A 26,069-nucleotide genomic window follows, 5' to 3' on the forward strand; every position below is an offset into this window, starting at 1 on the left:
TATTGTTTTTCATTTAGCCTGCGCCGGTTTTTTTGTTAATTACTCCCCATGTTAACTATAGTTGTACCCCACGTTGAGGGCGCCTGGTAAGGTGAGGCGGCGCAGCCTTTGTACAAAACGGTAAAAAGGCGAGCGCTACTCGTATGGTGTTCTAAAAGAATTAAGATTAGCGTTCCCTACTACATTGTGAATAAAAACTAATGAAAATACCAATACTTTGTTTTCACCCTTAGTATTTGCAATGGACACAGTGTAGATAAAGTGAAACAAATGATTGTGCATTCTAATGACATCTGTCATTCTTATTTCAAATGCACGTTATAAAATGACGTTCAGAACATATGACAATTCTGTTTCTATAGAAACGATCACGACGGCAGAACCTAAGCTTATTATTTTTGACGTCCCTAAATTAAATTCAGAATTGTCAGAAGCTTTACAATGATTTATATCGGTTCTGCTCTAAAATAAAGTTTTGTATTATACACGACGATAAACGGAAACTAACCATCTCGTGAAAGTGTAAAAGTCTCTTTCACTCGATCCCTTTATCGTCTTGTATAGTAAATAACTATTGACTTGACTATTATGGGCAATGCTAGTCATCACAGTAACTTACTGGAAAACTTGCCAAATTCTTCCTGGGCTAAAGCATGGTTCGTAGTTAGTAATACTTTTAGGTTCGAGACTAAAAAATTGTTATTTTAGACAAATCTTCAACAGATGGCACTAGAAAATGGACATGGGGTACTACGATTGCCTCCCTACCATTACGTTTTCAATCCCATCGAAAATATATGGGAAATTGGCAACTAACACTATAAACCATACATTGGCCAGAACGCACTAATAAAGGATACCAACAAAATTATTTTAAATTGATGGTACAGAGAAATGAAATTTGTAGCCTCACGAACAATTTAGGCCAAAGTTTATGGCCCTTGTGACGTTCAATAGCCAGCTGGAACGATGCACGTTGATGTTCTTGGAAAAAATGTGATGTTCCTAGAATCTTGAAATTCGTGACCTAATTTTTGTAGTTAAGCAATTTTGCTTTTGATGTCTGTTAATTTTGTTCGTGTCGGCTATGCCAGGGTTTTTGTTCCGAAGAAGGTTTCCCTGACACCTCCTGATTGTGTACGTAATATATTTTACATGTTCTCGTCTTTTCTTACGCCCTAAATGAGTTTTTATTCAATAACCTATCCGATTTGTGTACTGTTATTACGAAAAAAACATTAAAACCATTTTTTCTTTATGTACGTCCAAAAATAATGTTCACCTTGTTAATAAAACATCGCCATATAGAGAACCAGTTTCAAATAAATACCGTGAATTAACTTGTGGTCTGTTTAGTATGAATCCTGCATCCATTCTCACTTTTATTTTATCACGTTAAGTTAATTGTAGCAAATCCCGGAGCAAAGTCATCCAATTTTGATGTTTTTTAATGTACATGCAATTTATCATTTTTTCCAAAATGATGTGTTTGGTGTTTTTTTGTACCAAATTCGACATTTTTACATCTGCATTTTAGATTAGGATTTATCTTCAGAGTTCGGGCATAGATGAATCGTATCTTGGTGTGTTTTCCATGATTTAATCTAAGAGTTTGAACCTGGTGCCATCTCTTTGCCCCGAACGGCCGAGCAACGGATACGTCCACCGAGGACGTTGACGAATGTACCACGGACGTAATTAATTAAGGTAAGTCGATTATAAATTTTTTTGTCACGTTGAAAGTTTGGCGGATTATAGCACTTTGAGTAGTCTATATTTCACTGGAACTGATGTGGACGTTGAAAATAAATGAAATTTTTCGCGTCACGGTAATTGCTGTATGCTTAAAGTACAGAATTTCCTTATTTGTCACCTCCTTGTCGATTATTTACACTCGCATTAGAATTTATCTACGCATCAGACACAATTTTTTTCCCGAGGGTAAAATTAGAACAGTTTATTGTAGTCGAGCAATATTTATCATTATATCAGCCGTCGGATAGCAACAATTTATTTAATACGGTGTATATATGTACTCGAAAAATCACTTCAGACGTTGTTAATCAATAAGTTACATAGTAAACTTAATTTACGTTTATCTGGAGTGCGAAATTTTTATCGTGTCTTTCGATACATTGAAATGGCGCCGCCAATTTCTTTAGGCGAGTTGAAATAGACCGCTATCAGCCGCCTCTCGCATTTTAGACGATCTAAATGATATTCGAGATACGTACACACTTACAAAAATTATTGGCAAAAGGAACTGAAACCAATTGCATTTATAGGTCCCTCTCTTGGAACTGGACTCGCTAATCAGAAGTTGTGATAACGGGAACCGGTACCGTTATTATTAGTGGTATTTATCTTTCTTGCGGTTTTTCCGTAAACGAGCGCGTTTATCACTTTGGCATCGATATTGGAACTTCTATTAATCACAATTCTCGTATTGATTTAGTTGAAAATACAAATCCGTAAAAACGCTTCAATGGAGCGCAGCTACAGACATGAAAATTAAAGAGAAACCACTCTAACAGCCAAAACAATAATATCTTATACAGGTAGGCAAGAGTCAGTAAAAAATAATGGCATACTGCGAAAGCAGAATCTTCACTGAAAGGAAGAAGTACAGCGAATGCGTTATAAAAGGAAAAGAAGGGATGGCATTACGTGCAGAGAGGTACAAGTGTCAAGACAAAGTATTGTAACGGCGAAACAAGGAACTATATAAACAAAACTCTACTACTAGAATAATTTACGTTTAAACTAGTGGATTACAAAGGAAATTCTCAGATGGCGTAAGAATGTGGAGTATACACGAGAATAAGAATTTAAAAAAGTGGAATTTAAATCATGAATTTCTGGGAAATATGACGTGTTTGTTCTAGAACATTCTGAAGCGTTCTTGAGCATTCTAGAACATTCTAGGAAGATTGTTGCTTACTGTATAAGCAAATCGAATTGTGTTTCGAGTTAGTTCCAATTTCAACGTCGAAGTAATAAATAGTTCGCACGGTTATAAATCAATTCATTCAAGACTGTTATAAATTTATTGTTTATTATTAACTAAATAAATAAATAAAGTACGTAATTAGATAAGGGAATGGGGGGATGACACGGAAGAGGAGGAAGGAACATAGGTCAGACGAGTGAAAGTAGAGGGAAAGAAAATGAGAATGATATACAACAAAGAAGGAATGAAAGATTTAAAAAATAAAATAGGCAATATGGGGGATGAAAGAAAGGAGAGGGGGTTAATATTGTAGCGAGATTTTAATGCCAGAACAGGAATTAAAGGAAAATGGGTAGAGACGGGAAGAGGAACACAAGATAGAAAATCAAGAGATAAGTAGTGCAACAAAGAGGATGAAGTGTTATTGGAATTATCAGAAAAGAGAAGTTGGAGAATTTTGAATGGAAATATGGAGGGAGACAGAGACGGGCAATTCACATACATGGGAGAAAGAGGGAAGTCGGTAGTATTCAACGAAAAAATACTGGAAGAAATAGATGAATTTAAGATAGGAGCAATAATAGAATCAACCGATGGAAGAGATCAAGAAATGAAAAGACGCACAGGCAAAGGGGGATACAGTTATGAAGCTGTATAGAAGGACACTAGAGGAACAAGGAGAAGAAATAGGAGCGAATACAGAGGAGGAATGGAATAATATAAACGAAAGTATTAAAAAAGCAATAACGTGGAAATAAATATGGAAGGGGAAGGGGAAGAAAAAGAAAGGAACAGGAGCGGTGGGACAAAAGGTGTATGAAGAGAAAAATAGATATAGAGAAAGAAAGAAGAGGGAAAATAGAGGAGATCGACGTGAGAAAACAGAGAAAAACATACAAAAGAAAATGTAACAAAAAGAAGGAGAACAGAAAGAATACGAGGTGCAAATCAGGGAAATAGAAATTGAAAAGCATTTTTGGAAGATGATCAACAGAGGAAAGTAGAAAAATAATACAAGGAAATGCAGATTGTGAGATAGAAGGAACAAGGAATCTGGGAAAAAGGTGCACTTCAAACTTTAAAGAAGGAAAGACGACCGTATATACCTTAATGATTCAACCTGTCCTTTCTTACTGAGCAGACCTCTCCACCACGGTTTGTGTTGAAAGGTCAAGACTATCAAAGTGCGAAATGTTATCAATTTCCTGTTTAGTGAACTTCTTCATTCCGATAAACCTACGGACAAATCGATTAAGATAAAAGATTAAATTTCGCATAATTTGCCGATCAGTCAGTTCCAAATTGTTGAAAAAGTTCCCGAATCTCCATAGTTATTATGAGATTTCAGGTGCGTGATCTATACAAGGTGTTTCCGACTGTAAATGCCTTTGAAATTAAGCTAATTCAATATTTACGAAGTCGTTGAAACGGATTATCTATGAACAAGTGGATCTTGAAAAACGTCTATTAATATAGTTTCGATGAGTGATTTTTCAGTTTTTCAAATTTCACACTACTAAACCTATAATAAAAAACCGAATGATGATTATACCATTATCGGCAATAAATTCAGATTAAGATAGTGCAGCGGAAAGATGACACATCAATTAACAAAGGTACTCGGTTAATTTGCGTGGCGTTTAGCATCACTTTTGCAGCTTATTTTTAGATTTCAGCCTCATATGATTGCTTCATTGCTAATTAACTCAGATTCATTGACATCTAAATTAGTCATATCATTTACACTCTTTTTTATCATTTTTATACGGCGCCAACTTCTCTCCTTCTCTAGTTCTTGAATATTTTCATCTGCTTGTAACGGTAGATGCGAGTGGCATCAATTAATTCAGGGTTCTTCGTTCTAATACTTCTGATCTCTTCATCAACGGGAAATACCTTATGCCGATGGACAGGTACTGAAGATATCAAATTTACCTATAGAAAAGTGATCTAAGGGTGGGGTCGCTAACCCCTATTTTGCGGAAACTGGCGCTGGTTGAAGCGGAAGAAGAAACTGAAATCAAAAAAATTATAATTTTGATGAAAAGAGTGCTTTAATGGGGCCTTCTTAATGTGTGTATATCACATTTAACAGTTTTAATGCTCGTAATATAGGAAACTAAAACCGGCTAATAATTACTTAACGAGACTGAAATTCTAAAATATTAATTTGCCTCGGCTTCTAAATGGCAAGAGCTTTCGGACGAAACAAAGATAATTGAAATATCTTAACGGGAACGGTTGCAAACGGCGAATTAATTACAGATTTTGTTTACGGTAACTGAAACACAACTCTAGAAATTAAATCAATTACTTTTACCTTATATCTTCAACTCCTACAACCAACACAAATACTTTCCGCACGTCACTTTTTGTAACGAAGCGCCTCCAAGTACCGGGTGGTCATAAAAGTAGGTAAACTTCAAGGTGAAAAATAGGTGGTTCGAGTACCTGAGCCTCCTTTATATGTATACCCGGTTCCAAATCTGGCGAGTAGTTTCCGGTTTCGCCTCATAGTACTACTATGTGTAAGGTCAATCGCCACAATTTGGTAAAATTGAAGTCAAATCCGTGTCCTTTGTAAAGGTACCAAACGCAAATGCAAAACTGAAAAAATTGGCGATAATTATCGGGAGCTCATACTTTCGTATCATGGTCAAAAGAGAGCTTTCGTGTGTGGGATACGTTCGCGCCCCTTTTATCTTCTATTAATAGTGGATCAGACTAGGTCAACAGCAGAAAGGCGTCCACCATTACGTTTTGCGCAGATAATTTTTATTTGAATTACAGTTTTTCTGATGACCTATCCCCATCACAAATGACCGATTCTTCTGCTGCACAAACTGGCATAAAATATTCGTGGAAAAAAATACGGAATATACTAAAACCTCGCAAACATTGTTTTTGCCTCTTACGTCAGGTAAATAATAAAAATATTTGAATTGCAAATAATGTAATAAACATTGAAATCTCCGAGGTGGAACGACTTTAGTGTAAGAGATAGGTCACGTTTTCGTGTTTAACATTTGGTGTGATTGATACAATATGAAATTGTGATGTGCCCAAGTTGGGTAAAAACGTACGTATTTTGCATTTTCTTATATCAGTAGCTTCGTGTCGTTCTCAAAAATATAAATAAACTGCGTAGTGCTACATGGTTATAAATAAATATGGACCATGGTCCGAAATATGTGAATGCATTTACCTTGCGTTCCGCCCACTTACTGGATCTATGATGTGTCAGCTTTCCTGATGTCAAGGTACATCATTGTCGATAATGGTTTATTTACTTAGACATAAAAGTTTGGGAACTCTCACTCTCACGAAAATGTAACCACGCCATTACGATTACCTATTTCCCAAATGAACTGAATTTAATTCGCTTCTTTATTGTTCAATCGAATTTTTAGAACTCCATGCTTCGTTTTGTCCATTCACAACAGAGTTTTGTGCCGGGCCGCTTAAAATTCTAATCTATAATTCCTTAAAGTCGCAAAAGGACGTGTTACAATTAATTCGCCGCGATTCCACTAACCTGTTACGCTTTTAATACCGTATTTACTATGACCCTTCCGCAATTCAACGTTTGCTAGGCTCGGCAGCTTTATCTTTTTTGTACCTAATTTTCATAACTGCACTCTCAGCGATCCCCTTTCTCACTTTAACTTTGCCATTTATGTAGCTGGGTAGATTAACCGAAACGGACCCAACGCAAATCTCGCACGCAGCGTCCCTTCTCAGCCTATTGCCAACCGGTATTTACGTTGTCTCGGCTTTACGCAGACGAAACCAACGAAGCTGGGCGGTTTACTGCCATCCACGATCGCTTTTAAACCCACCCGCGCTTAGTATTCGTATAAAGCGGTACATATTGCTGTAGCTCCACGTTGGGCGTCAAGTAAAGAATGCCGGGTGCAAAGGTAAACGGGCAATTACACCCACAAAACACCTGTCGAGCTAATTCAAACAAACTAAAATTGAAACAAACAAAAATATTGACTGAAATTAATAATTTGGGAGACTCGGTGCCATCGATCAACTTCCGAAATTCCAAATTCAAATTTAAATCAGCACCTGGAATAAATCTTGGATAAAAAGAGAAAAATCTGACATGAAAGCTCCATCCGGGTAGCACAATGGGTTCGAATAAACACATTAAAGACTAGAAAAAAACACGTACAAACATTTACAATATTAGCCATATTGTTCGGTAATTCCTTAACATAACACAACACGCCCGCCACCAGGCACCATTAAGTCTATACAGATTGACGTGTTCTTTCTCGAGAACGTTTCGTGATTTTTCTAGAAACTTTCGGTTTGCTATATAACCAAATTGCAGGGTAGTTCCAACATCGATGCCGAAATGATTAGATATTAGTGAAGTTCGCGCTCGTAAGTTATAAATTCATTAATAATTAACTGGAAATAAATAAATCGCGTAATTAAATTTACGTTACAATATTATAATATTCCGATTCTATTTACTGGTACCAAGGATATGCAATTTCGCTCAGTCGTTAACGTTTACGTGTAGATTCCGTTTAAACATTATGTCATTTAGTCAATACGGCCTTCGATGAATAATGGAGAGGTGACGTAAAATATTATTTGTCAGTGTGTCACTGAAAAAACCAAACGGCAAAGCGTTCGCTTATGTAATCATGTGGAAGTTTTTCTCTCTGGAATTTTCTGCATTGAGGAAAGATTGCGGAATATTAATCAAGTACGCAGTGTGATTGATTTGAATTACACCCTGTGGGCCCAATCCGAGTAAACAGCTAAGGGTGGATTTTCTCGACACACACACACACACTTGACGGTTTAATGCTTGATTGAGGGTTGGCCTGCAAAATAGTTAACTTCGTTTTATTGTATTATAATTGGGAGTTTCCCTCTTTTATAGCTGTTTTGATTCCTATTTTTAGGATAATTATCTTATATGTCCGTGTAGTTATTATGTGTTTATTTTTGCGCTGTTTATTTTTTCGCTTTTTGCAAATTTATTTGTAAAAAGGTAGCTGCTTTTAAATGTCACTTTGGCCAACTTGCTCGCTGGCTGACTGGCTGGATGACTGGCAGCAAATGCGGGCCAGTAGAAGAACGCTAGCGGAAAGATGATGAGTGTACATGGGGTCGGCGACATCTGGGCGCCATCCCCGAGGGTGTTACACTAACGTGGTGATTTTTCCGAATCTTCTTCTACAGTTTTAGTTCGATTGTTTTCAAATTGGTGTCGTCGGAAAGAACAAACGCGCACAACTCTTTTTTTTAGGAGCGAAATTGACCACCTTTTGCACGGCGCGGTTTGGGGGAGAGGGGGTCGACTTCGGTCGTCCAAAGTTTAAATATCTTAAAGCTTGAATCACGCCCAAAAATGGAATACTATTTTGTGGAGGGTTTTTAGCTAAATCCACCAAAATGTGTATTGCGGGTGAACGGATCGTCGGAAGTGGGTACCGACATAGGGAATTTGGTAGCCCTCGAGAAGATCTTACCGATGGTGGCGTCAAAACTGCAAACTCGAATTGCGGGGGAACGCGATAGAGGTTTTTTTATGTTCTTTTAATAATTAAAATATTGTTACGGGAACAATTAGATACGGCATGTTGTTTCTTTATCGGCGAATAAATCGACCCTACAAATTAAAACGCTCCTAGGAGATAAAAAAAAATAAGACTGCTAAAATTTCCCAAGTTATCATTCACCACTAAACTGACCTTATTTTACCTTATACCTGAGTATTTATACTCTTACTTATAAGGCGTTAATACATTTGTGCCTTTAAATGGGAGTAGGTTCATTAACTGAACACTAACAAATGACCCAACTCCTTCAAAATTAACCTCCCCCAGTCCTTTTAAAATACACATCAAATAGAAGCCTATTTACGTTACCGTAATATCTCAAGAGGCATTTCTTTTGAAATTCAAATTGGTTAAACCAATAAGATCAAAATGTGCTATTTGACAACAAACTAAAATTCACGGCGTTTGAAATAGAATAGAATTTTACAATCCTGGGGTGGCATCGATCTTCATAGAAATCTTTTTGATTGAGAATTCCCCTAGATCAGACTCAACTTCGTGGTATATGAAGTTTACACGAAAGGATAATGGTCTGAAATAGGTAGATAAACCGCATATTCGTTGATAATGGATTAATGCTGCCGAGTTTAAAGGCCATCAACGAGAGTATTATACTTCGTGCGAAAGTATGTCTTCTTTCGAGAGTTTCATGTGATAGTAAAACGGAATTAATTTACCGTCGTTAAAGTCTACGTGAGCAAATCCTCACATGCAACCCGTACAAAAATTCACTTTCACGAGTACGATGTTGCGGATACCGGGAGTGTTATGAAAGTGGTTTGCTTTGCTTCTCCGCCGCTCATCCGAATTTGATCTAGAAACTCTGTTCTTCGTTTCGTTCACACATGAAATTTACAACTCGTCGTCTTTAAAACTCGGACGAATCTCTCACGCCGCGCCGATTCACGATTTCCAGACAAAAAGTCTTTTGAGTTCCAGATACGGATCCAAAACCGACTGCACGCTTTGGTGGTGTAGCGGTGGTCCCGTCTCGAGTCTCCAAAGCTGTCGCTGCGTTTCCACCAAATTTTAACTCTTAAGATAACTTCGCTTCTTTCGCAACTAAGATTCTCGCAGACGAGGTATGCGCTTTCACAGTCCCCACGCGTCTCTGCTCTGTTTTGTCCATTCCCATTATTGTCGTGCTGCAACTTGAGAACGGAACCAACGCAAACTTAACGACTCACGTCCATTTCCTACGAACAGCAATCCCTTATTCTTATCCTGACGATTGCGCAACCTAGGCGCCTTTGCCTGTTTGTCGCCGATTACTATTGACATGAAGTTTATATGCAATTTAAATCGGTCGTAAACAAGCAAAATTTAAATGGGTCCCGTTGCACAATAGTTTCCCATAACGGCGCCTTTTTTCGCTTCATCTTTCCAGCAGCTTTAACTGTGCTTTCTCGTTCAAAATAACGAATAAGATTAGAAATAAATTGCTTACTTTTTCTTGGTAAACCCGATGGCATTTTTGGGTTATACAACTTTTGGCGCAGGATATCGCAGTGAGACTTACGGAAGTTATGCTACTATAATTGTTCGTTATGAAACAAACGTAATTCTATCGTTTATTGCGGTTTAAAATGATTTTTTTTTAACTTGTTAATATACGTTATGGCATTACAATATTCCCCAAAACCAGAATTGATGACGCGCGCGCAAACTTAGGAAAATCCTACTGTAACAAACGGGGGTTTGCGGATGTGCGCACACGATTTCTGTCAGGCGCGAAGGACCTATTGTCAAAATTCTAGAGAAATCGTTGCTGTTACCAAAGCAATCGAAGTCTACGTATATTAATTTGCGATTTGAGTTATAAAGGACTGTTCTGCTAAGGGCGCAATGCCAAAATTATACCACAACCAAAAATTTGTCTTGGGTTATACTCATGGGTCCACTTGGCTGCGTCAAAATTGACAAAAAGAATCGAATTTTTGTACATTGGACACGTCTCTCTTAAGAATCCGATTATTACCATTAAGGTTTGGTGAAATGCCAACGTGCGCGCCATTGCGTAAAGGTTACATAGACGCCAATGTTACACTGTGCAAATGAATTGCGACTGGAATTAATTGTGGCAGGTATAACCGGTACAATACTATAATGTTGATGGGTGACATTAATTGTTAATTACAATCTTTTACATCTACAAATTATATAAGGTGGTTTATTTTTTACTGCGCAGTTTTGCCCCCACCCCACCCCTGTGTAACTGTTCGCATTATCTTATCAACAATTCCTTTACAAGAAAAATCACTTAGTTTGGGACCATTATCATCAAAGTTGCTGTGAGATAATCTGGTAGATAACTGTATATTGCTAAAAATTAACCAAATCTGTAAATGAGATATTACCGCAATTAACTTGTTTTCCATATGACTATTGTAAAATTGTTATTGTGTTTTGCATATTGGCGAGATATTTTTAGATAAAGGACGCAATTAATTTATGCGTAACTGCCCGTCCTCAACTGGAAACTGCGGGTAAGTCCCCAAGTAAATCATTTCGAGATCTACGCACGTCGTGTGTTTCTCAAGGTGGATCGGCTATCTCGAGAAACACTTACAGATTAGAAAAACACTTGATTTACTGCAGTAAAATTGAAGAATTGGTTGATCAATTTGGACCATCTCGCACGATTTTTTTTTATAACATTTGGCATCGTCAATGCATATTGCGTCATAGATACTCCTTCAGCATTCCACGTATCTGCGTTTATGGGCAGTTTCGGGTGTCTCAAAGACTGTGAGACCTTTCATTGAGGATCAGGGATTCTTCATCTATTCTTCGGGGGGTCTTCTTCACGCTTCTTACCCTCGAAGTTCTTTCCTCCTTCATCATTCTACCTCTATGCCAACTTCACAGATTCCTGACGGATTCATTTCTACTTTTTTCATCGATTCAAATTTTTGATCTTCACGCATGCTTCATGCCTCCTCTTTTCGCTTTTGTAACTCTTTCTTTCTGAATCTCTTTTTTCCCCCAGGCACCTCCTCTTTTTCCAGTCTCTTCTCTAAGGGTCTCTAAAGCGTGGAATTTGTGAATTCTTTGACTTTTGACATACTTCAAACTGTCTTCAAGGGACGAAAATACAAAGATTAAGAATGAAGATTTAGAAAATTCAGAAAAATTTTAATACAATTCAGGAATGAAATAAGTGAGAATAACATTGTATATATTTACAGAAAAGATCCAAGAAAAAATTATGTAATTATGACGTGCTTACACAACGTTAGTCATAACTAAGTGCCCTACGTTTCAAGGAGAGCAATGAAGCGGTTACCATAAACCAATATTGAATGGACTTGGAAGTTCGTCGAAATTTAAAGTTAGGCAATTAGATCGTTCGTGCTAAAAAAAAACTTTGCGGAAAGACGCCATTACGGCGCAATTAAATTTCAATTACAATCAAAAGCAAATTTGGGTAGGTACATTTTTTGGTAATTAGTTTATTGTTTTTTAAACGTACTCGTCGTAGTTAATTAGCGCCGATTTTTTTTAATTTGATAGATAGCTCAAAGTGTCAATTAATTAAAGAATGCCGCTAATTAACTATTGTGTGGTATTTTTCTTTCCCATTCGATCATACGTTTCCTCCATGTTCACTGATTCTGGGAATTAAAAAGCAATAATTTTTCCTTGCTATTGCATTATGCAAGTTCTGCAATAAATCATTTCCACGTTTTCCTTTTGAAGAAAGGGTCCCTTCCAGAGATTTTAGTATCCGTTTTTGAATTTTGAATACTTTAAACTTAAGACTTTTAAATGTAAAGCTTTTTTGACTTTTTTTTCTGAGATTCATGCATCGAAAGTATCAGTGTGGACCAAAGAATTTGAAGAAGATCTGATAAACATTGAAGAATACTGAAAACGAAATAATCCGTAAAATCTGAAAAATGAAAAGAAGAACCTTCAAGGAAACGCATAGCAAAATTCGAAGAAACGAAAGAATCCGCAATGAATTTGATTGAAATAAATTATTTGAAGAAGCTCGAGGGTATACCGTTCTAGAAAATCAAAAAAATTAAAACATCCGAGGAGAATTGAAACGGGGGAATAACAATATGGGGAAAAAAACTGGTGAGCACGACAGATCCGAAGAGTTCGAAGAATTAAAAAAATCCCGGCAATTCGAAGACGCAAAAAGAAATTTGCAGATCAAAAATGTAATTTCAAGAGAGTAATTAATGAAAAAAGTTAGCGAAAGACACTTAGGGGAAAGATGAAATAATAGTCTTCCGATCTTGCGCGATAGTGTGAATGTTCAAAGGCCTTAAGTGTCGCAAACAGTCTCAACTAGTTTCCAAAAGTCTTAAAAGGGCTCCCCAAATAATTCATATTTCCCTCCTTCTTTGAAAGCAGTCTCTAAGAGGTCCTTTAATGGGCCGATCCTCCTTAGAGCTCACAACTGTCTCTAAGAGTCGTACACGCTTTGCCACCTGAACCACAAAATTCTAAACCATAGTGCCTTTAAGAATGTCGAAGAAGACTTTATCGGGCAGTATTTAAGGGCCCTTCACAATTTTCGGTTGTGAACATTTGTAAGGGTTTTCATAGCATTGAGGAAGTGTATTTAAAAGCAGTAAAAAACCTCCAAGTGTCTGTAAGACACCTTTAAAACCTTTCAAGAGGTTTCACTAGCTTTCATTTTTTGAAAATTCCCAGCACTTTCATGGTAACCTTAGGGAAAATGGTATTCTATATCCCTCAGACCCCATTCATATTGCGTTCTCCCATAAAGCGTTGAGACCCTCATGATTCCATAACAGTGCTAGGGATAGTAGAGCAAGAATTATAAAGCCATTTTTTAGAATGTTCGTCGATATTCCACACCCTCCAGACCCCCTGGCGCTACATTCTTCCACGATTTTGTGGTGTATGGAATATTCCTCAGAAAAAAAAGGTCCACTATTTTTTTACATAAACTATAATAAAGGTCTTGAAAGCTCAACACTTTCGTGGAAGTACCGGAGGTCTGGAGGGTATGGAAAACCCCTCAGCATACGAATATTCCCTTATCTACTTCCAAAGGTTACCATGAAAGCGGTAGGGGCTAGTAGAGCAAAAGTTACTAGATACTAGGTAATAGAATATGCGTATACTGGGGGTATTCCATGCCCCCCCCCCCCGATGCTACATTCTTCCGCCACATACACGATGTAACCCCCCCGGTGCCCACAGCGTTAGCACTCACATTTAAATTTATTTGCGTGCTTTATTTGCAAATAATTAACAATAAATTTATAAGTCTTAAAATGAATTAATTTATAACAGTGAAAGTAATCACTCACGCATACAACATTTATAACAGCGCGAACTACTTATTAATTCGGCGTTGAAATTGGAACTGACTGAAACGCAATTCGATTTGCTTATATAGCAAACGTTCTCTCTCTCTCGAAACATCCGAACGTATTCTAAAATATTCTCGAACAAACACATAGAATTTCTCATGGCGTCTCGATGTCTATTGAGATTTCTGGAATATTCACTACAATAGTTTTCAAGAAAAGACAATCGAACTGTAATCTATGATGCTATGAAGTATGGAATACTATTCAATCATCCGTTCCCACATACTATCATGAAGATCTTGGAGGTTTAATTTTTTTGTGGGAGAACGTAGTACCGGGCGGTACAGGACAATCATCCCCGATCAAATTTACCCCGAAAAAACCCTTGAAGACCTTCATGATAAGATTGTTCGACTATCCATAGCACTTTCATAGAGTCCTTCCCAGCCTTTTCATGAAAACTATCGTGTGAGTGCTAATGTATGGACAGAATGTAGCACCAGGGGGCCGGGGGGGGGGGGTATTCAAAGCCCTCAAAGATGCCTGGATAATTCCCAGCACCTGCATGGTACCTAACCTTTGGGAAACGGTAAGCGAATTTTCGTAGTTACGTTGTCTCACAAAAGCGTTGACCCTTTAAGATCTTCATGGTAGTTTGTGGGCACGGATAGGGAGGAATGTAGCCCTGGGGGCGATAGACACGGAGGCGCCATGAAAGATTAGTCATCGGCGATAAGAAACGAAGGCGGATGTGACGCAATCTTTCCGAGAAATATTACGTGCTTGTTCGAGAACATTCTAGAATACTTGGTGCATTCGGAAGCGTTCGAGAAATAGAGGGCGTTTGCTATATAAACCACTCCAGTTGCATTTCAGTCAGTTCCAATTTCAATGCCAAAGTAATAAATAGTTCGCGCTATTATAAATTGCGTACGTGTAAGTGATTATTTTACTGTTACAAATCAATTCATTTTAAGACTGTTATAAATTCATTGTTAAATAATTGTAAATAAGTAAACCACGTAACGTAACGTAACCACTAAACACTGTGGGGAAAGAATGTGGCAACGGGGGGTTTGGGGGGTATGGAATTATGTCCGCCTACTGTGGGTTTTGCGAAAGGACGTAGTGCCGGGGGGTTTGGGTGGCATACCCCCCGCGAACGAAAATATGTCATGATATGTGGAAGAAAAGGAACACTGAATCTGTCTATTTTTTTCAGGAGGTATTCCATGCCCCCCAGATACCCCCCTCTCCCCCAGAGGTTCTACATTCTTCCCTCAAAGTATTATTTAACGCTTTGAGCACTTACAAAAATGCCATACAAACGGTTCAAGTTTAGAGAAAGGACGTAGCATCGGGGGTCCAATGATACTTTGAAGAAAAGGAACGTTGAATAAGACTTTCTTCTTAGAGGGCATTCCATACACCCCAGGCCCCTGGGTTCTAGATTCTTCCGTCAGCGTATTTTACGTTTTCAGCATTTACAAGGGTGGCATTCCAACAAAGATATGAAAATGTATCATGGGAGCTAGTGATAACGTTTATATTTTTTGAACGCATTTTTTTAAGAATTAACAAAAATGTGCTATTGTTTGCGTTTTGTCCGCCCGTTCGTGCGTCCGTACGTCCATCCGCCCGGACCCACTTCTGCCGTTTCAAACCACTTCTAGGGGAATGGTCCTAAAATCCTGGAATTTTTGCAGCAGGTAGCCTATACCTTGAAGCTGTACCAGACGACCTTCAAAAGTCTAAAAGCCCCCCCCCCCACGAATTATTTCCTGAGATGCTGATTTTGAAAGTAAAACGTGCATAACTTTTACATACGACAACCAATTGGTCTCAGATTTTGCATACGCATGCCTTTAGTGGTACAAGGTTAAACTTTAGAAAATGGGAGGGGGGGGGAGGAGGTGTAAAACCACATGTTTTACCCTTCATGGTATTATAACGAAAGGTCTCATCGAAATAAATTTGTTTGTACAAACTATAACTTTCCCGTGCGATTCTTTTTCGAGATCAGTGAGCGACGGGGCCTGAGGAGGGGGGGGGGGGGCTAAAAATTAATGTTATCTCTAATTGTATTCTAATTAAAGGTCTCAACGAAAGGAACCGTTTTCTACCAACTACTGCCATTTTTCCGGTCCTCTTAGCAAAGTACGGGGTGGAGGGGAATTGGGGGGGGGGGCTAGTTTTATCCTTCATGGTACTCTAATGAAAGGGCTCAGTGAAAGGAATTGATTTAAACATTGTTAGAGATGAATGTAGCATCATACAAGCTTGCTCCTTGCACTATTGTCGGTGCAATAACTAGTTAATATAATGCAATTGAATCACGGGGACGCAAATTACACTGATGTCAATAGTTGCGCTTGATCGATTTTACGTGCGCTAGTAACTTCCTCATCCATCGCAGATTTGACTGATTACCTACAATCGATTTCTTTTTAGAGATCGTCAACGCACCGCTCGCATGATCCGATTCCGGACACCCAATTTTCACGCACGAAGCCCGACGTTCAAAAGTAATTGGAAATAAAGAAAGTGAACGAAACCTGCACCAACGTAATAATCGCGTAATTGTTGTCCCTCGTTGCGAGAACCAATGGTAGCGTAATGAAATTGACAAGGTGAGCACTTGACGGTTAGAATTTTTTTAAAGTTTAAAGTGGGTGTACGGGCGGCGTATCAGTTAAACGTCAGAATGATTTAAAGATAGTGCCGCGCTTTTCGCGTTCAGTTAGTTCTCGCTCGCTTTACCTGCGCTGAACCGTGAGGTGTTTTCTTAATTACCGGTACTTTTACGTTGCGACGCTTCCATCAAACGGACTCGACGCCATATAGTGCGCCACCAATTAAAATGGGACACGGAGAAGGAGCTACCGTGGAGCCGATAAAGGTCTACAAGGATCACCCCATCGAACCGCCGAAATCGACGAAATGCTTTGGTAAGTAAATTTTCAAAAAACCCACCCCTGTTCGTAACCGACCTTTCAATTTCAACGGTTACGAAATTTTATCATCAACAATGTATCAAGAAAGGGCTTTTTATAATCTTTTAGGTCAATATGGTACCAAAGAGTTCACTACTTGAAGCATTTTGATAAGATAATTTTTTATCTTTCATAGAGAATTATTCCCATTGTTCACCAATTTTGTTAATAACATTGCATTGCAATTGCGACAATTACATGGTCTTGACTGATTACGCCTTTCCTGATTAAAGGCATCCTGCAATTACATTTTGCAGCTCGAATTCTTACCAAAAACCCGCGAAATTACCTCTTAATCCAGTTAAACCTTCTAATTCGACCGCATTTCGGCAATTACATTATTAATTATAACCGCAACCAAGAAGGCGAAATTAATTTCTAATTGCTGAACCTGGTTCCTGATTGAGGAGGTACAGTACCTTGCACCATTACCAAGGCCGAGGTGGGTATTGAGAAACAAACCTTACATGCCGGTAATTAATGACTTTCAATTAGAATTACAATACGAATTCTTCACCTTTCGTTCTCTAATTGCAGACAACTTTCTGTTATATTCTAAGAAAAACAAAGGGCGCAACAATTAATTACAACCCTAATTTTATTTGTCGTGTTTCAAATGGTATTATAATTTAATCTCTTACTTACAATTAATTTTAATTGAATGGCTAGCAATTATAATTGAAGTACCTATTAAAAAATAATTTATTTCCGCAGCGCTGCACTTTGCACAAGTGTTTCGCTATCAAAATTTGAAGTGGTGCGATTCTATTCGGTCGTTGGGCTAAATTGCGTATTTTTTCCACTTATTGTAATGGTGGGTGCAAGTATAATTAATCTTCTAGGTTCCTTTCTTAATTAACTCAATTGGTTTATTATTGTTTCTAAGTTTGTTTCATACACTATACACAATACTGTGGCTATCACCCCCCCCCTCCCCCCACAAAACTCCCCAGTGTATGAAAGTTCTAAACCATCTAAAATGCATTTTTTATGACCCGTTATCTTGATCCCGAAATTTTCAGATTTTTTCTTTACTCATTTGAAACTTTTATATAGCTGCATCTCGGAAACCCTGTATAACTACGTACTTATACAGTGTGTCCCAAATCGGGTGGGATTGCATGGGTAACTTTGCTATTAAAGAGGAGATAGTTTGTAGTTATACCACCATTTGTAGGTATGTAAGTATGGATAATAAGTCAATAAGTGATGTTATAAAAATCAAATTTTTCTAGCTTATATAAAATTTTGGAGGGAGTTGTAATGCCCAAACCCCCCTCTCATGAGTGCGTCCCTGATTTTTTTAAACATTTGATGTAATTATTTTCATTGTTTTGTTGCCTCGAATAGATTTTGTTTTGTTTTTTTTTAATTCATCACAGCCTACTTGATTAAAATATAAAAACCGTTGATATAACTGGTATCTTATTTTCAATCTTATGTTATGATGGCTCGTTGAAAAGAGAATTAAAAAATCTATCAAGTAATCTAAAAATCCCATATAGCGCCCCTTTAACTTTAGGAAGTTGGAATTTTTTTTGACATCAATTCTAAATTAAACGTATCAAAGACAGTAACTTTTATATAAAACTTTTTTTTATATCTCTTATACTTTCGATGATATAAGACATTCAAGGAAATGACCAATTTTAGTTTTTTTCAATTTACGTCGAACCTATGCGACATTTTGAATTTCCAAAAGGAAATTTTAAATAAGCATCTAAAACTGCAAAACATTGCCCATTTAACCAATTCTCTATCCTTAATAATAACAAAGTTACCCATGCAATCCCACCCGATCTGGGACACACTGTATATTATATACTATCTGAACCGTAAGTACAATAATTTCTCTTTGTTTTAAAAGGGGAAACGTTTAAGTGGCGAATATTTTAGAAATCCCGATAGACATAGAGGCGCCATAAAAGATTAGTCATCGGCTATAAGAAACGAAAGCGTATATGATCGTTTGAATTTATACTCGTATTTATAGTGCTAACGATGTGACGCATTTTTTCCGGGAAATATGACGTGTTTTGCTCGAGATCATTCTGGAATACTGGTTTGGAAGCGTTCGAAAACTTTCGGGAAACGTATGCTATATAAGTAAATCGAATTGTGTTTCAGTCAGTTCCAATTTCAACGCCGAAGTAGTAAATAGCTAGCGCTGTTGTAAGTTGTGTATATTTAAGTGATATTATTTTAACTCAATAATCAATTCATTTCAAGACAGATTTATTATTAGTTAGTTGTAAATAAATAAACCACCTAATTAAATTTACGTTACAGTACGCTTTCTTTTCTATGTAAATGTACTTATTTTATTTTGTCTTGATAATTTCGTAAAAGTTGGTTTATTATTGACTATTAAAAAATCTGATATGGGGCGCAAAATCCGTTATGGGTTAGGGCGTTGTCGACCCTTAATACGCCATTAGAGCATTTTTGAAAAAAAAAACGCTATTATATTCGTTATGACTGGCTGGCTGGCTGTCCGGCTGAGATCTCAGCAATTACAATAGCTAGAGACTTCAAATTTTCACTAAAAGCTTTGTGATGTAATGTAGATGTGCAGGCTGTAGTCTATGTTGAGTTAGATTACTTGTGAGATCAATAATTTTAAGCTTTGCTAATGATCTGCATTACCAAAATTGCGCTTTCATCATGCATATGCTGATTTACAACCTGTTTAAACCTAGCGCCAGCTGGCGCCACAGATTACAGAGCCTGCGCCATATCCCCAACAGTGTGGGGGGTTCTTTTCCATGTTACCACCGGTTTGTTTTTTCGTATACAATTTTGCCACTTTGTGTTCTGCTTACATACCTCCAGATAGCGTCACAATTTTAAGAATTTTTTTCTAGTCTATAACTTTTGATTGAGAAGTCTGATCGAAAAAGTACAAAACTGATTTGGATGCTACGCACCCAAATTAATAAGAAAAAGTGTTTTCCCGAGAATTTTTGGTTTAGTCGATTTTTGGTAAAAAAAGGAAGGTAAAACACTGCCTTTTTTTGAGCCCTGAAGGAAAAATTGTCTCAGATCGACCCGGAAAAAAAATTTTCTTATAGAATGTGGCCTGTAGAATCCATAATTTCAAACAGTTCCAAAATTGGGCTACTAGTTCAAAAGTTACAGCCCTTTGAATTTTTTTTTCGAAATTGGTTTCTAGTCTATAACTTTTGATTGAGAAGTCTGATCGAAAAAGTACGAATTGATTTGGATTCTACGCACCCAAATTAATAAGAAAAGGTGTTTTCCCGAGAAATTTTGGTGTAGTCGATTTTTGGTAAAAAAGGAAGGTTATACACTGCCTTTTTTTGAGCCCCGAAAAAAAAATTGTCTCAGATCGACCCGGGAAAAAAATTTTCTTATAGAATGGGGCCTGTAGAATCCATAATTTCAAACAGTTCCAAGATTGGGCTACTAGTTCAAAAGTTACAGCCCTTTGAATTTTTTTTCGAAATTGGTTTCTAGTCTGTAACTTTTGATTGAGAAGTCTGATCGAAAAAGTACGAATTGATTTGGATTCTACGCACCCAAATTAATAAGAAAAAGTGTTTTCCCGAGAAATTTTGGTGTAGTCAATTTTTGATAAAAAAGGAAGGTTATACACTGCCTTTTTTTGAGCCCCGAAAAAAAAATTGTCTCAGATCGACCCGGAAAAAAATTTTCTTATAGAATCTGGCATGTAGAATCCATAGATTTAAACAATTCCAAGATTGGGCTATTAGTTCAAAAGTTACAGCCCTTTGAATTTTTTTTCGAAATTGGTTTCTAGTCTATAACTTTTGATTGAGAAGTCTGATCGAAAAAGTACGAATTGATTTGGATTCTACGCAACCAAATTAATAAGAAAAAGTGTTTTCCCGAGAAATTTTGGTGTAGTCGATTTTTGGTAAAAAAGGAAGGTTATACACTGCCTTTTTTGAGCCCCGAAAAAAAAATTGTCTCAGATCGACCCGGAAAAAAATTTTCTTATAAAATGTGGCCTGTAGAATCCATAATTTCAAACAGTTCCAAGATTGGGCTACTAGTTCAAAAGTTACAGCCCTTTGAATTTTTTCTAGTCTATAACTTTTGATTGAGAAGTCTGATCGAAAAAGTACGAATTGATTTGGATTCTACGCACCCAAATTAATAAGAAAAAGTGTTTTCCCGAGAAATTTTGGTTTAGTCGATTTTTGGTAAAAAAGGAAGGTTATACACTGCCTTTTTTTGAGCCCCGAAAAAAAAATTGTCTCAGATCGACCCGGAAAAAATTTTTCTTATAGAATGTGGCCTGTAGAATCCATAATTTCAAACAGTTCCAAGATTGGGCTACTAGTTCAAAAGTTACAGCCTTTTGAATTTTTTTCTAGTCTGTAACTTTTGATTGAGAAGTCTGATCGAAAAAGTGTAGACATGAGCTTCACTAATCGCTAAACTAACAGGAGGACTGGGTCAAAATTTAAAAACGTTTGCAATCATTTTGGTACTATTTCCGACTGTCTTTAGTCTCTTCTCTATCAAATATCAGGGAAGCCCGACTAGGCAGCACTTTGGCGCACCTTATTGCAGAATTAAAGCAGTCGAAACAAAGGTCTAAGTAAATCATCTACGATTTTGATTCGGAGTGTTTTAAAGAAATCGAAAAATTAAGTGGAGGAGGAAACAATTACGGTGGGTGGTTTTTTAATCGAAAAGAGAACTTATGTTAATAGTACCTGTCAGAGATCTCAAGTAAATTCAAGGCGAGTCGTTCAATAGACGTACTGCGTTAATTCGAACTGTACGATTGGATGTGAAATAAGTACTTCTGAACGTTTCAGTCTCAAATCGGCGCGATTTTGACTCGTAGATTCTAGAAGTTCAGATTTCGCACTTGCTCTTCATTATCGAATTCGTTTACCATTGGATTGCGTACATTGTGCAATCTTTCGAAAATGTTCGAGAGAAAACCAAACTGCCTCCCTTGGAAAACAACAGGAGCCTCCGCCCATTGATTTCTCCTCATTCAAATACGCCTAGTAAAGATTCAAATACGCCTAGTAAAGGAGACCGTAGTGTTAATCTCGTTTGTCTTGTATTTGTATGTTCAATTCATTACAGTGCCTTTAAGGGCATAGGGAAGACTTTTATCATTCAAATAGTAATAATATGTTTACATTTTAAATTGAGCCCACGATCCATCTAGTAGGGATACATTTTTTGTTGCATTAAATTTTTTAATTAGTGAAAAACTTATAGTTTGGTTCAAAACTTTCTAGTTTTAAGATTGCGAATTGTGTTTTAAAAGAGAAGGGGGTAGAAATTGTTATTGTTTAACAGTGCAAAGAGTTTTTATATAAAAGGGGGGGGGGGTTCAACTCCCTCCCTTCTATGTAAGTATATATAAGCCGTTTATCGGATTGCGATGAAACTTTGAGAAATTGATTGACGTATGCCCGCGAAGGTTTTCATGTAAATAAATCGGTATGAAGTTCGACGGGTGTGCAAAGTGAGGAGGCGCAGCCGCCGAAACCGAGCCGTATGTCCCATCCAAAAAAATATTGACTGATACGCGGTTCCACTACACACGTACAGGCGGCCGATCGACCAATTCTTAACGAGAATTGTCAAAATTGCACTGTAAGTCGGACGATATTGGCCGGCCGGAATAATTTTTAGCAACGGTAATGGCCGGTCAGCCAGGACTAACAGTCCAAGGACCGCCGGCGAACTGAAGATGAGTGTCGAGCTTAAGGGGTTTATCAGTAGGAACATATATGCAATACAAAGGGCTTCAAATTTGCCCAAGGGTTAATAACCTTAAGAAACCTCAGATTCAGATTTTTCTTTATAATTTAATTGTTCTTAAATCAACTATAAATTGCGACAATTTTTCTTAAAGACGTTCAAACCTTAATTTGATATAAGTAAATACATATCACTGTACCTCGTAAACAGAATGTCCTTGTACATAAGCTCGGAACGGACAATTAACTGATACAGTTGCAAATTGGAACTTTCCCGTCTCTCTGTGAAATAAAAGTTCTTTAAACGTAGTTGAACAACTAACTTCGGTATTTAGCAAGCAAGTAGGATTCTTTTTAATATGGAAGTATGGTATCAACCTTCTTTGTTTATATTCACACTAAAGGAGAAAATGTTTTTCACTCAGGGGACACTGTTTAGTAACGTTTATTTAACTGCAAAGGGATGTAACCTTTTTATGGTTACGAATTCCACAAAGTTCAATCCCCTATTGTTCACTAACGACGTTAAGTAACTTAATGCGGAATTTTTGTACTATTGTAATAGAAAAGAAATATTCTGGCGCACTTAATTAATTTGCTCTTGGTTGAAACACGGCTGTTTAAATTTATTTTACCCGAAATTTTCAAAAACCTTACTTTTCATGCCTATTTTAGTTTCTATGGCAGTGGCAGCAATACGTAAACTAACTACTTTCCGTGCGCCCTGTCAATTTTCCGGCCGTACCTGTCACTTTTCAATGTCTAATCACTCCTGTCATTACCGACAGATATAATCTAATAAATTAATGCTATAGCGACCAATAGTCATTTCCAGATTAATTTTCCTCAAAGCAAATTTCGCTTTAGTCACACGAAAATGTAATATAAAATGTGCTATGCCATCGTGGATACTCGGTGGTACCGGCCGGAATTAATCTTTTTCTCTGAACTACACTGTTAATGCTTCCGCGGCCCAGAAACGAATGAATTCAAAAAACTTCACAGACTAACAACCCCTTCCTATTCTTACTTAATTAATTGACGCCTACAAAGTGGCGCGTTATTAACGACAACGGCCATCTTTAATCATTGATTCTTTTCTACCCTATGAATTAAATAAAATACGTCACGTGTCATTTCACACCTTTTAACTCGCAATTTTAATCATGTATCCCTAATCAAGATAACCGAATCTAACCCAGACGCCCTATAAATAATGACCGTTAATTCCACCAACTATTTCCGAACTTTTACAATTCCACCAAATATAATTCGACCCTCTAATTCTATACTATCTATACCTATACTCTGTAGACGATTTTCGAAAACTGTCGCTTTATCTTTGGACCGTAAGTTCCATCCTTGGATAAGGGGTCTCTAGAAAATTGTCAGTTAGATCTTCTCCTTTTTCAATTGAAAAATTCCCCTTGTTGGTGTGTTGGTTTCGTTCGTCCTTTTCTCATCTAGAACGAAAAGAGACGGTGATGTCAAACCTTCGTCAATCGATTTCTACGATTTCAAGTATTTGAATATGAGCCGGATTAAAAGTCCGGTTTTCGAATACAAGCTGAGTGGCAAAAAATTCGCTTACTGCAAATCGTATGCCATTAGTCGTATCTTATTTATGAACGTTTTGTATTCTTTTCTATTCTTGTGGGTTATGACCTAGACTAAACTTTGATATTGTGCAAAACCCATTTGCCAATATTGTTCCAAAGAATTACACGAGTAAGGTGCTAATTCATGTTGAAAATTGTTGACAACATATAACTGAATTTATATAATATATAATTACAAGTACGCCAAATAAACAACGTAATTGTTACTATTATAGTGTACATGGTCACTGCGTTTGGGCTAATTAATCCGTAGGTAAATTTCACCTAATCCGGTTCAATTTCCATAGCTAATTGATGCGAAGGCAATTTAGCTAATCGGGTGATTGACCGTCGGGCGGTTCTTCTTACGTTAGTAAACAAAGGTTGCCATTATGCAAGATGAATCACTTAATTAACAGGATTTAGCGGCTGAAAACAAATTATTTGGCCACTAAACACGCCCAAGATTTACGATTGTTTTGCACTTTGTGAACTATGAAAGTTGTCGGGCTGATAAAGGACATCTAAACTTAATCATACTCATTACGATTGCAGTATATCGTGATAAGGCGATAACTCCTGGAGAAGACGACGTATTGAGTCTCGTCTTCTCCCAGAGATGGGCAGCTTTGGTCGTGTATCTTCCCTTCCAGAAGACTAGGTAGGCGACGCGCCGCACGTCGTCCTCTAGAAAGTGGACCAAAGTTACCAAACTCAAGGAAGTTGGGGAGTTTCGCAGCTTCAAAAGCGCTTTTCGATTTCCTGGTTCGGTTTTAGGGGCGATTGAGCGTGACCGCTCGCAAGGTAGTCTTCCATGACGCCTTTTTTTTGCAAACCGTACCTACGCCACGCAATGAAATCGAAACTGCATTTTCTCATTAAATGACTAAGCGTTATCAGACCGATTATCTCTCACCTCGCGTTATTTACATGAGAATGCAAATAGTTTGAATTTTCTAACTGTTGGCGTGCTACGGAAAAACAGCCTTGTTTCGCAAAGCTACTCCAAATCTAGGCAGTGTTTTTCATGTATTTACTAAAGATAACCTTCGTATATGTTTCATGGTCACGGTGAATATATTACCTGCGTTAAAAAACCATTGTAAACTATTCTATATATACAGATGTTTTTACGCGACATAATTACCGGTTGATAATTGCATGCTTAACATGTTTTACCAGTACATGTTTACCTTTAAATCGTCTATGATGAGACTAAAAAGGTCATTTTTCTAGAACGGAATTATAGTGTGATGGTGCTGCAACCAGTCGTACACCTGTGACATCGCGTTGCTTCCGACTGTAGATCTTTAGGCAACACACAATACACGTTTTACGACCGGTGGTTTCCATCGACGAGTCGAGGGAATTGGGGAAATGCCGTCTGGTCATTGGGTCCATGGACGAAATAGTCTGGGTCCTCCATTCAATCTCTGATCCAAACTATAGGAACCGTTACCGGAAATCGCGAATGATACTGGCGCTCCTAATTAATTTCTTCTGCTTCTCTAGTCAAAAGAACGATTTTTATCTATTCTTCACGTTTGTTGTACCATTTCACATTACGGCAAATACATTGTCAGTGCCTCACTTATCCACAATGAAAGCATCCTCCCCACCCCGAAAGTTGAGTGGTCTTCCCAGAGCGTTGTCACAATTCGTGCAACCAAGCGCCCTTTCCTCGTTCCACCTCTCGACCTCATAATAGCGTTAAATTTCCGGGTCGCACTCCTGCCACCATCAGAATATCCTACAGTGAGGTATCTAGAATGCCCTCGGGGAAAAGGAAATTTGATGACTTTCTGCCGGAAGTAACTGTATTGTCATATCGTTTCATACCCCACTCCTCCCCTGGTACCCCAAATTTTTAAAACAATCCGAAATGCTTATGATTAATTTCTAGAGAGTGATTGGTCGTTTCTGGAA

The 26,069-nt window shown here is 37.6% G+C and overlaps 1 protein-coding gene across 1 annotated transcript in view; it reads left to right on the top strand.

The window, feature by feature from the left end:
• Positions 1-16,304: 16,304 nt before the first annotated feature.
• Positions 16,305-26,069, top strand: part of LOC116180393 (putative inorganic phosphate cotransporter) — a 33,904-nt gene continuing 24,139 nt past the window's right edge. The window contains exon 1 of the mRNA XM_031500360.1: positions 16,305-16,783. Within this exon, the coding sequence (XP_031356220.1) occupies positions 16,696-16,783 (88 nt within the window). The 5' untranslated portion in view covers positions 16,305-16,695. The remainder of the gene's footprint in view (positions 16,784-26,069) is intronic.

Source organism: Photinus pyralis, unplaced genomic scaffold, assembly GCF_008802855.1.
Source record: "Photinus pyralis isolate 1611_PpyrPB1 unplaced genomic scaffold, Ppyr1.3 Ppyr1.4_LG9, whole genome shotgun sequence".
NCBI lineage: Eukaryota > Metazoa > Arthropoda > Insecta > Coleoptera > Lampyridae > Photinus > Photinus pyralis.